We start from the raw sequence: 13,099 nt of genomic DNA on the forward strand, positions 1-13,099 counted from the left end.
TTGAATTTAAGTCATTAATTTATTGAGTTTATATATAAATATTAATATTTAGAATATATATACGCTGACTGCTCAAGCGGCACAACTTCTGGTTTCTAATTTTCCTAAATAAAATATCCACTTTTCACTACGTTCAGACCACATAATAGTGCAACACTGTGATTATACAGATACAGTGCATTCGGAAAGTATTCAGACCCCTTCCCTTTTTACACATTTTGTTATGTTATAAACTAATTCTAAAATTGATCCAATAATTTTTTCCTCATCAATTTACACACAATACCCCATAGTGACATCACAATCCCCCATAATGACAAAGTGAAAACTGGTTTTAAGATTTTTTTTGCACATTCATTAAAATGTTTAAAAAGAAATACCTTATTTACACAAGTATTCAGACCCTTTGCTATGAGCCTCGGAACTGGGCTCAGGCACATCCTGTTTCCTTTGATCATCCTTGAGATGTTTGCACAACTTTCGTGCAGTCCACCTGTGGTAAATTCAATTGATTGGACATGATTTGGAAAGGCACACACCTGTCTACAGTATATAAGGTCCCACAGTTGGCAGTGCATGTCAGAGCAAAAACCAAGCCATGAGGTCGAAGGAAATATCCGCAAAGCTCAGAGAGAGGGTTGTGTCAATGCACAGATCTGGGGAAGGCTACCAAATACTTTCTTGAAGGTCCCCAAGAATACAGTCGCCTCCATTATTCTTAAAAGGAAGAAGTTTGGAACCACCGAAACTCTTCCTAGAGCTCCCTGACCAAGAACCCAATGGTCACTCTGACAGAGCTCCAGAGAACCTCTGTGGAGATGGGAGAACCTTCCAAAAGGACAACCATCTCTGCAGCACTCCACCAATCAGGCCTTTATGGTAGAGTGGCCAGACAGAAGCCAGCACACACATACCAATTGAATAATGGACTGCTCAATGTATATATGTTTTCTCTTGCTTTGTTTGCTATTTTCCAAATCTCTGATAAGCTACACAGGAAATGGCTGAAAATAGCCCATATTAATATATGTAGCCTTATAAATAAGGTTCATGAAACCAATAACTTGCTATATTAGCCAATTCTGAGACTCGCTTAGATAATTCCTTTGATGATACAGCAGTAGCAATATAACAATATACCATCTATAGAAGACACAGAAATGCTTATGGGGGAGGTGTTGCTGTATATATACAGTATATATGTTCAGAGCCATATTCCTGTAATGCTTAGAGAAAATCTCATGTCAAGTGTTATTGAAGTGTTGTGGTTGCAGGTTAACTTGCCACATCTAATGCCTTTTCTTTTGGGGTGTTGCTATAGGCCACCAAGTGCTAACAGTCAGTATCTAATTAATATGTGTGAAATGCTTGATAGTGTATGTGATGTAAACAGAGAGGTCTACTTTCTTGGGGACCTGAATATTGACCGGTTTTCATCAGGCTGTCTGCTCAAGAGGAAGCTTATTTTTGTAACCAGTGCCTGTTATCTGGTTCAGGTCATTAATCAATTAAGCAACACCTCCCCCATCAACCTACCAGGGTGTTTACAAACACTACATGAACAAGATCATCCACATGCATCAATCACATTTTTACTAATACTGTAGAATCAAATCAAATCAAATCACATTTATTTATATAGCCCTTCGTACATCAGCTGATATCTCAAAGTGCTGTACAGAAACACAGCCTAAAACCCCAAACAGCAAGCAATGTAGGTGTAGAAGCACGGTGGCTAGGAAAAACTCCCTAGAAAGGCCAAAACCTAGGAAGAAACCTAGAAAGGAACCAGGCTATGTGGGGTGGCCAGTCCTCTTCTGGCTGTGCCGGGTGGAGATTATAACAGAACATGGCCAAGATGTTCAAATGTTCATAAATGACCAGCATGGTCGAATAATAATAAGGCAGAACAGTTGAAACTGGAGCAGCAGCACGGCCAGGTGGACTGGGGACAGCAAGGAGTCATCATGTCAGGTAGTCCTGGGGCATGGTCCTAGGGCTCAGGTCCTCCGAGAGAGAGAAAGAAAGAGAGAAGGAGAGAATTAGAGAACGCACACTTAGATTCACACAGGACACCGAATAGGACAGGAGAAGTACTCCAGATATAACAAACTGACCCTAGCCCCCTGACACATAAACTACTGCAGCATAAATACTGGAGGCTGAGAGGTAGAACTTTGTTCTTAATCTGTATCCGTACCCATTGGATGCAGTGATCACAGTATAGTGGCTATATCCAGGAAAGCCAAAGTCCCAAAAGCTGGGCCTAAAATAGTGTATTGGAGATCATACAAAATATTTAGCTGTGACTATTATGTGGATGATGTTACAAATATTTGTTGGTCTGATGTGATTAATAAGGTGCATCCAGACGCTGGATATAATAATAATTATTCAAGAAAAGCTTTGCAAGTTTGAATGTTGTAAAGTTGGTGTGGGAGAGGTGGAAGAATTATTGTCATTGATCAATAATGACAAACCTCCTGACATTGACATCTTAGATGGAAAGCTACTGAGGATGGCAGCTGAGTCTATAGCCACTCCTATCCGTCATATTTTTAATCTGAGCCTAGAGGAAAGTCTATGCTACCCAAGAGTGGTAAAGCTGCCTTTACTGGTTCTAACTGCATACCTATAAGCTTGCTGCCAGCTCTTAGCAAACTGTTGGAAAAAATTGTGTTCAACCGAATACTATGCTATTTCTCTGTAAACAAATGAACAATAGATTTTCAGCATGCTTATAGAGAAGGGCACTCAACATGTACTGCACTGACACAAATTACTTATGATTGGTTGAAGGAAATTGATAATAATAAGATTGCGGGAGTTGTACTGTTAGATTTCACTGCAGCCTTTGATATTATTGATTATAACCTGTTGTTGAAAAACTTTTCAACCTCTGCCATATCGTGGATTCAGAGCTATCTATCTAATTGAACTCAAAGGGCTTCCTTAATCTAAGCTTCTCTAATGTCAAACATGTAAAGTGTGGTCTACCACAGGGCAGCTCTCTAGGCCCTCTACTCTTTTCTATTTTTTACCAATAACCTGCCACAGGCATTAAACAAAGCATGTGTGTCCATGTATGCTGATGATTCAACCATATATGCATCAGCAACCACAGCTAATGAAGTCACTGAAACCCTTAACAAAGAGTTGCAGTCTGTTTTGGAATGGGTAGCCAGTAATAAGCTGGTCCTGAACATCTTTAAAAGAGCATTGTATTTGGTACAAATCATTCCCTAAGTTCTAGACCTCAGCTGAATCTGGTAATGAATGGTGTGGCTGTTGAACAAGCTGAAGAGACTAAATTACTTAGTGTTACCTTAGATTGTAAAAAAGCAAGTCCTGTAAGTTTTGTCTTATCTTGATTATTGTCCAGTTGTGTGGTCGAGTGCTGCAAGGAAATGCCTAGTTAAGCTGCAGCTGGCCCAGAACAAAGTGGCACATCTTGTTCTTCATTATAATCAGAGGGCTGATATAAATACTATGCATGCTAGTCTCTCTTAGTCAAGAGTTGAGGAGAGACTGATTGCATCGCTTCTTCTTTTAATAAGAAAAGTTAATGTGTGGAAAATCCCAAGTTGTTTGCATAGTCAACTTACACACATCTCTGACACACACACTTAGCCCACCAGACATGCCACCAGGGGTCTTTTCCCCAAATCCAGGACAAATTCAAGAAAGCGTACAGTATTATATAGAGCCATTATTACATGGAACTCCGTTCCATCTCATATTGCTCAAGTGAACAGCAAACCTGGTTTCAAAAAACAGATGAAGCTACACCTCACGGGACAAAGCCTCTCCCCTATTTGTTCTAGATAGTTTGTGTATATGTATTGATATGTAGGCTACGTGTGCCTTTTGTCATTTTTTATTTATGTAGTTCTGTCCTTGAGCTGTTGTCTATTAATGTTCTGTTTTATGTAATGTTTCATGTTTTGTGTGGACCCCAGGAAGAGTAGCTGCTGCTCTTGTAACAGTTAATGGGAATCCTAATAAAATACCAAATACCACTCCTCAGTAAAAGGCACGACAGCCCACAGTTTTCCAAAAAGGTACCTAAAGGACTCTCAGACCATGAGCGACAAGATTCTCTGGTCTGATGAAACCAAGATTGAACTCTTTGGCCTGAATGACAAGCGCCACATCTGTAGGAAACCTGAGACCATCCCTAAGGTGAAGCATGGTGGTGGCAGCAACATGCTGTGGGGATGTTTTGTTAGTGGCAGGGACGGGGGACTAGTCAGGATCAAGGGAAAGATGAACGGAGCAAAGTACAGAGAGATCCTTGATGAAAACCTGCTCCAGAGTTCTCAGGACCTCAAACTGGGGCGAAGGTTCACCTTCCAACAGGACAACGACCCTAAGCACACAGCCAAGACAATGCAGGAGTGGCTTTGGGACAAGTCTCTGAATGTCCTTGAGTGGCCCAGCCAGAACCCGATCAAACATCTCTGGAAAGACCTGAAAATAGCTGTGCAGCGATGCTCCCCATCCAACTTGACAGAACTTGAGAGGATCTGCAGAGAAGAATGGGAGAAACTCAGGTGTCTCCCACAGGTGTGCCAAACTCGTAGCGTTATACCCAAGAAGACTCAAGGCTGTAATCGCTGCCAAAGGTGCTTCAACAAAGTACTGAGTAAAGGGTCTGAATACTTATATAAATGTAATATTTCCGTTTTTTTATACATTTGCTAAAATTTCTAAAAACCTCTTTTTGCTTTAGATGTGGGCTATTGTGTGTAGATTGATGAGGGAAAACAACTATTTTCATTCATTTTAGATTAAGGCTGTAACATAACAAAATGTGGAAAAAGTCAATGGGTCTGAATACTTTCTGAATGTAAGTATACAAATCACAATATCTTTACATTCTTCGTCTGCACAATTTAAATCTAATATTAATTTGCATTAAATCTAACATTAAAGTTCACTTGAGAAATAGTTATTGCTCTAGTATCCTATGATGCAACTGGTGCCAATGACATCTATAGTGCCACAAACTTTTCTGGTGCAGCCATCTAAAGTTGCAGTGGCTTTATATTCACACAGCTTCTAAGGACATCTACATAAGGTTAACATACCAAATTTCATGGCCCCATGTACATCGGTTCAGTTCTTATAGTGTTGGTTTTGATATGGTACCATCTAGTGGTCTAGCATTGCCGACTTTGAATGCAGCAAATAATCATTCTTAAGTTCATTAGAAGCTAATTCATTGAGTTTATATACTAAATCTGGAGTCAATCTAACTCGTGGTTCATGAGTAGAAGATTTTTAAAGTATTTTTAGCATTAGCATATGTGCTAACGTGCATCTATAGGTACAGTGCAGCCATATTTAAATGCAGCAACAACAACAAAAATCTCAAAACCATTAAAGACTGATCTGGAGTGAATATGATGTATGGTTCATGAGGAGAAGATGAAGATGATTACCAAATTCAGTCAGGTTAATCTTTGGGACATCCCTGATAGCGATGACAGGTTTCAAGTTGATAGGCCACTGTGGAGTGGATTTACAGTGGTTCAAATGGACATGTAAAATCTGATGTTTGATTTGTCACTAACTCAAGCCATCTTTTGACCGATCCATTAGCTTTTCTCTAACTTTGTTAATTACATTCCAAATTTGGTGTCATTTGGTCATACGGCTCATGAGAAGAATAGTCATTTGTTTGCTAATTTTATGTGCTAATATTCATCTACTTCTATAGTGTGGCCATCTTTGAATGCATCAATGTTATTTTCTCAAACGTTATTTTTTCCAAAAATACAATTTGGAGCGAATCTGATTTTTAGTCCACGAGAAGAAGATATTTTATAATGATTTTAATCATAAGAATTATATAGTCAAAAAAGTGAATTGTTAAAGGGATATTTCAAGATTTTGGCAAAAATGCCTTTTATCTACTTCTGATCAACTCGTGTTTCTGTGTCCAGTATGAAGGAAGTTAGAGGTAGATTTGGAAGGCAATGCTAACTAGTATTAGCACAATGACTGGAAGTCTATGGGTATCTGCTAGCATGTCTTTCCACCCTCTGTGGAAAGGGTTCTACATGAAACCCAGAAGGGTTCTACCTGGAACCAAAAAGGGTTATTCAAAGGGTTCTCCTATTGGGACAGCCAAATAACTCTTTCAGGTTCTAGACAGCACCTTTTTTCTGAGTTGATTCTTGAGTTATTTGTCAAGAAAAAAAGAAACAAAGTAATACAGAGAATAACAATAAAGCTTCGCTATCAACCACAAAAAAATAATCTGCAGAGCGATTGAATTAGAAACTTTTTTCATTGATGTGCGTTAAAAGGAGGGGATGATATAACTGGAATTTAGTCATCTACGTGATGATGAGTCATTTGCATTGGAATGGATAATATGCCTTCATGTCTTAGTTGAAATGGTTAAATGCGGAAAACACATTTCAGTTGAATGCATTCAGTTGTACAACTGACTAGGTATCTCCCTATCTCCCTTTCCCTTGTGCAAAACGTTGCCCTCAGAATGTGACTCATGTTCTCCTATGGTTGTTCTAATGTTCTCCTAAAGACGTTCTACTGTCGTTCCACAGCCCAGAGGTCGGCCCACGAGCTTCCCACTGTAGAGCGCCAGGACGTGGAGCGCTGCTCGGTTCTAGGGGGACAGCAGGTGATACTGACAGGACAGAACTTCACCTCTGATTCCAAGGTGGTGTTCACAGAAAAGACACCTGGTGAGGACTTTACAATCAATCAATCAATCAATCAAATATATTTATGAATCCCTTTTATATCAACAGTTGTACTTTACAGTAGCCTTGCCTAGACTCCTAAGAGCAAAGAGAAGGGCAAAAGTAATTGTATCTAATAATGGCATACTGTACACTACCTTTAGTAATGTTCAGCATCATGGTAGTAAATTATAGAAATGGGCTAAGCCTTTAAGTCTTTTCTTCATAGAGCAGTTAGTAAGTAGCCTTGGGTTGTGTGAGCCCGGAGCATAGCGTGAGGCAGATTGATGTACAAGTACACTCCCTGAACAGGATGCTACAGTCTATCTATAATCTATCACAGGGCCTTACCCCAAATGTAGGTTGAATGCGGGGAAACGGGTTACCGAGATATACCGAGATTTCCCTCCCAAAACCACTCCCTATTCCCGGGATAAATAACTGCAAGCAAACTGTAAATGATAATAAATTATTTATATGAACAGCATGGCGTGAATTGGAACTGTTAAATTATATGAAATGTCTAAATATGTCCTTCTCAATGGCCTTCGCTCTGCTATCTGCATGATCAATGATAAACACTCAGGGTGGGGACAGACAGCGCATGTTTAATCTCAACATGGTCACTTTTTTTCTTGTGACAGGTAGGCCCTACATTTGCTCCAGCATTGCCTATGCTGCAGTAACATAAGGGCTGAATGTGCATCTAATTTACACATCTCCGTCTGGCTTTCGGGGGCCACCATATGTTTTTTAGTGTACCGTATTGTAGTTGTTTTAAATCAGTGCATACGGGAGCACTGTCTCTCTTTCTCCAACAATTCCAAACAAATTCCAGCCAATACAAATAGACCCTTACAAAAAAAGTTTTGAAACTGCAGTAAATGTACAGTAAATTACTGTGGTATTTTGGACCCAGTAATTGCATAATAACTGCAGTGTTATTCTAACACTCTAACTGCACTTACACTAAAAAATTACTGCGGTAAAAAAAACACAGTGTTATTGTCGATCTAGTATTTGCAGCATATTGCAGTTACACTGCACTCCGACTGCAGTTATACTGCACTCTAACTGCAATCTTTTTTTGTAAGGGGATCATTTGTTTCATATAGATGTCCCAGCCTACCCCTTTCAGACAATACATTCATCCAGTATTAGCCATTTATCTATTGAAGGATGGGTTATTCATAAGTGTATAATCTCTGTCTCTTGTGCTATACGAATTTTGGCGGGAAATACTGGGTTACCTGGGAGAAAAGGGATTTATTCTCGGGATGGAACATTTGTAAAATATTCAACCCTACTCCAAATCTATCTCCTTAATGCTGAGTGCCAAGTAGAGATGCACCGGGTCGGATTCTTACGACTATCAAACTCCCACCCTTCCGATCTCAGGGCAGACACTCAAACCACAAGGCCTCTGAGTTCCTACAGCTCTAATTGATCATTATTAATAGTTGTCCTATTGAGATGACAATTGCCAGAACATTATTTATTTATGAATACATTTTTTTAACCTTTGGCTCGCTCTTTCTCTCGCAATTCTACTCTGTTGTGATCCAGAATTAATGTACTGCATGTTCTGAAACCAACCTGCTCCGCTTTGACCTGCTTAGATTTGTATAGATTACTGTTCTCAATGGACTGGTTTCAATGGACTCCAAGCTCTCAATCATCACCATGGCTGTATAATACAAAGATTTATTTCAGACCACCACTACTAGCCCAACATGGATATGATTATTATCGTCTAGTTTGTTTATTTGTATTCCCATCCAGTTTGCATATTGCCAAGGCAACTGTTAGCACTGGAGCCATAGTACAGGGCAGTGATATGTCTAGTTCCGTCGTAATAACATCCTGACTGCAATACAGGAAGGGAAACTAGATAATCATTTTACAGTGATGCACTACTCCCAAAAGCTTGAAGTTGAAACAGTCACAAAACAGTTATGCACTGCACATGCTCAAAGAACACAAATCAATCAAATATGCTAGTTAGCAGACATTTTTTTCCTGTGGGAATGGAACTCATGATCTTAGCCTGGGAATGGAACCCATGATCTTAGCCTGTGAATTGGAACCCATGATCTTAGCCTGGGAATGGAACCCATGATCTTAGCCTGGGAATGGAACCCATGATCTTAGCCTGGGAATGGAACCCATGATCTTAGCCTGGGAATGGAACCCATGATCTTAGTCTGGGAATGGAACCCATGATCTTAGCCTGGGAATGGAACCCATGATCTTAGCCTGGGAATGGAACCCATGATCTTAGTCTGGGAATGGAACCCATGATCTTAGCCTGGGAATGGAACCCATGATCTTAGCCTGGCCAGTGCTGCGCTCTTACTGAGTCACATAGGACAGTAATTTGTTCAATTATTCATTTTCATCATTGCATCGTCATTACAGGATTATGACGCCTCTGTGCGGTGTCTTCTAACATATAGGTGTTAAGTAACAAGGTCTGGGTCTTCTAACATAGAGGTGTTAAGTAACAAGGTCTGGGTCTTCTAACATAGAGGTGTTAAGTAACAAGGTCTGGGTCTTCTAACATAGAGGTGTTAAGTAACAAGGTCTGGGTCTTCTAACATAGAGGTGTTAAGTAACAAGGTCTGGGTCTTCTAACATAGAGGTGTTAGGTAACAAGGTCTGGGTCTTCTAACATAGAGGTGTTAAGTAACAAGGTCTGGGTCTTCTAACATAGAGGTGTTAGGTAACAACACCTGGGTCTTCTAACATAGAGGTGTTAGGTAAACAAGGTCTGGGTCTTCTAACATAGAGGTGTTAGCTAACAACACCTGGGTCTTCTAACATAGAGGTGTTAAGTAACAAGGTCTGGGTCTTCTAACATAGAGGTGTTAGGTAACAAGGTCTGGGTCTTCTAACATAGAGGTGTTAGGTAACAACACCTGGGTCTTCTAACATAGAGGTGTTAGGTAACAACACCTGGGTCTTCTAACATAGAGGTGTTAGGTAACAAGGTCTGGGTCTTCTAACATAGAGGTGTTAGGTAACAAGGTCTGGGTCTTCTAACATAGAGGTGTTAGGTAACAACACCTGGGTCTTCTAACATAGAGGTGTTAGGTAACAACACCTGGGTCTTCTAACATAGAGGTGTTAAGTAACAAGGTCTGGGTCTTCTAACATAGAGGTGTTAGGTAACAACACCTGGGTCTTCTAACATAGAGGTGTTAAGTAACAAGGTCTGGGTCTTCTAACATAGAGGTGTTAGGTAACAAGGTCTGGGTCTTCTAACATAGAGGTGTTAGCTAACAAGGCCTGGGTGCAGAATAAAGGCACTGTTATGAGCTTGTAAACTGCTCTCTTGTTTAGCATGTGGTTTAGTGCGAGAGGATGTGGTTAGACAAACATCGATACCATCTCCAAGCAGACAGACGTTTCTGTCTCACTTTACTCAAAACGTGGTCTCTAAGCAGGAGGTAAACGTTGAGATGGGAATATACTAAAACAGAGATCAATGGCAATCATTACTGATACTGCCTACGTACCAGTTTCTGAGAAGAACGTGGGGGTGGATATGGGGTTTTCATATAAATCCTCATCACCATTATAGGTTTATAGATGCTTGCTTAACATTGTGACAATTGTTTTTGTAATTGCTAAATTTGATGCTACCAACACAGACCTGTGTTTGTTGGTGAGTGTTTGTGGGATGTTAAAGCTTCTATTTGACTGTAAATACACCAGCTAACTGGTTTTATATGCTTATATTTTAAATAATAACAATAAATTGTATTTCTAGTTTCTAGCTGCCTTCACATTCCTGCCTTCACACTCCTTCCTTCACATTCCTGTCTTCACACTCCTTCCTTCACACTCCTTCCTTCACATTCCTGCCTTCACACTCCTTCCTTCACATTCCTGCCTTCACATTCCTGCCTTCACACTCCTGCCTTCACACTCCTGCCTTCACACTCCTGCCTTCACATTCCTGCCTTCACATTCCTGCCTTCACACTCCTTCCTTCACACTCCTTCCTTCACATTCCTGCCTTCACATTCCTGCCTTCACACTCCTGCCTTCACATTCCTGCCTTCACACTCCTGCCTTCACATTCCTGCCTTCACACTCCTGCCTTCACATTCCTGCCTTCACACTCCCCCCTTCACATTCCTGCCTTCATATTCCTCTCTACGTATTGTATGGTTTGTTCATATCAATCTCTGCTCCCCTCCTGATTAAGGTACACTGCATTGTGTTTCTTTCAGACGGGGTGCAAATCTGGGAAGCAGAAGCTACAGTAGACCGAGACAAGAGCCAGAAAGTGAGTTACCGTCCTATCACCTTTACCAACAGTACTAGCTAACTCCTACACTGTAAAAATAGAAAGTCTCAGAACACCATGACTGTGTAGTGAAACCATGAGAAGTAGTGCACCTAAGCTGAAATCTGGTGTTTGGAGGGTGTTTCAATCTAAACCCAATATAAGAGTTATGATAGACTGAATGTGTTTTAACGCTGTACTTTCTGGGGTGACCCGACCAAATTCACATAGAAATGTGAGTTAAAGATCTATCATTCCCATTGAACGCAACTCTAAGGAACGGTAGATCTGTTCTATGTGAGCTATTTCTATTCTTCCCATTCTTAAGTTTTTGTACACCAGCTTCAAACAGCTGTAAATACAATATTTGTGGTTATTGAAAATATATTTCACAGCAGTTTAGATGTTACAATGATTCTCTACACTATGCATTGCTTGTTTTGTCACATAAACTGAAATTAGGAAAACAATTACAATTTTAGCATCCAGGAAATGGCGGAGCCATTTCTGCATATTGCACCTTTAAAACAGAAATGAAGTACTCTGAAACACTCAAAGTGGTTCTTCAACCTGAATATTGGTGTTTTAAAGAGTGTTGTGAAAACACTTTTTGGGGTTTCAGTGCATGTAAAAGTCAGCATCAAAACACAAAAACTGTTTTCTCATACGATCAATGGTTTACAAATGCTACTAGTTTATAGCCTAAATATCAATATTTTTTTGTGAAATTCCACCTTTATTTGTTCAACGCTTTATTTAGACAGATTAGAAACAGGAGGGGCAGTAAGATGGTACATTTACTCAATCAACCACAGCCACAATGTAAGAAATTATTCTGGGGTGGATTTAAATGGACCAACATATAGGCCTACTTAATAAAAATTAATGCAAGTGGTGCAGAGCCTGTGGTCTAGCGGTAACACCTCCGGCATAGACACATCACCCGTTTCCACACTGAAGACCGGGGTTAAATTCCCTGCTACAACCCTTCAGTCTGTTTCTCCCACCTATCTGTATCCCCTCTGTCATTTCATAACTGCCTCAATGATTTTGTTAATTTAATTTTACCAAAATAATGTTAGAATATATCTAAATGAATATGTTGCTGTAAGGATCTGGGTGTAGCTGGTGCAGAGAGTCAGGCGCAGGACAGCAGAGATGAGTAACAAAAGGAATTTTACTCAAAATATCAAAATACATGAAGTAACACCAAGCCCACAAACATCAGACCGAACTTACAATAAACAAACACGCACAAAAACCATGGGGAAAACAGAGGGTTAAATAATGAACGTGTAATTGGGGAATTGAAACCAGGTGTGTAAAACAAAGACAAAACAAATGGAAAATTAAAAGTGGATCGGCGATGGCTAGGAGGCCGGTGACGTTGAACGCCGAACGCCGCCGAACAAGGAGAGGGACCAACTTCGGCGGAAGTCATGACAGTTGCTCAATTTCTTTCATGAGGATAACCAAAGAGACTGAGAGAGAACATTGAGGGATTGAACTCATTGGAAGTCTTTGGTTTTAATCACCTTGCTTTTCCTATCTTGCCACATGATTGTGTGTAATAAAAAAAAAGTTGACTTTTTGATTCTTTCAAACAATGTTGTATGCATGTTTGAAAAAAAAAAAGTATATTAGTATGAAGCTTGTTGTGCCATGAGGTGTAATGGATCATGATGAACGCATATCAAAACCGTCAGTCAAATTGACATTATATTCTTGCAGTTCAACCTCCAGCTAGTGCTGGTTGTTTGAACACTGTACTTGACAATGCCGGCCAAAAATGTAAGCTTTAAGACACTTCATAAAAAAAGATCTAATTCTGCCATAAATGGGACTTAAAATATCATAATGGTGTTTAGAAGCTTTTAGAGAGTGGAAACAACACCAAAATAGAAGATATCTAATTCTGTACTAAACAGGACTCGAAACACCAAAATAGTGTTTTCAATGTTTTCTGTTAGTGCTGCCAGTCCCTGGCAAGGTGTTGCACAACACTTGATTAAGTGGTGTTACAACACACCATGTAATGTTTCAGAACATCTCAGGATGATGTGTTTCAATACTCCAGCAAAGATATGGTTTC

The 13,099-nt window shown here is 39.9% G+C and overlaps 1 protein-coding gene across 4 annotated transcripts in view; it reads left to right on the plus strand.

Annotated features, from left to right (window-relative positions):
• nfatc2b (nuclear factor of activated T cells 2b) overlaps nt 1-13,099 on the plus strand; it is a 34,698-nt gene that overhangs the window by 11,318 nt on the left and 10,281 nt on the right. For all 4 annotated transcript variants that reach the window (XM_090241972.1, XM_090241973.1, XM_021610697.3 and 1 more), the window contains exons 6-7: nt 6,576-6,716; nt 10,952-11,007. In XM_090241972.1, coding sequence (XP_090098098.1) covers nt 6,576-6,716; nt 10,952-11,007 — 197 coding nt within the window. The remainder of the gene's footprint in view (nt 1-6,575; nt 6,717-10,951; nt 11,008-13,099) is intronic.

The sequence above is a fragment of the Oncorhynchus mykiss genome, chromosome 7 (assembly GCF_057628025.1).
Source record: "Oncorhynchus mykiss isolate SJ-2025 chromosome 7, ASM5762802v1, whole genome shotgun sequence".
NCBI classification, from domain to species: domain Eukaryota; kingdom Metazoa; phylum Chordata; class Actinopteri; order Salmoniformes; family Salmonidae; genus Oncorhynchus; species Oncorhynchus mykiss.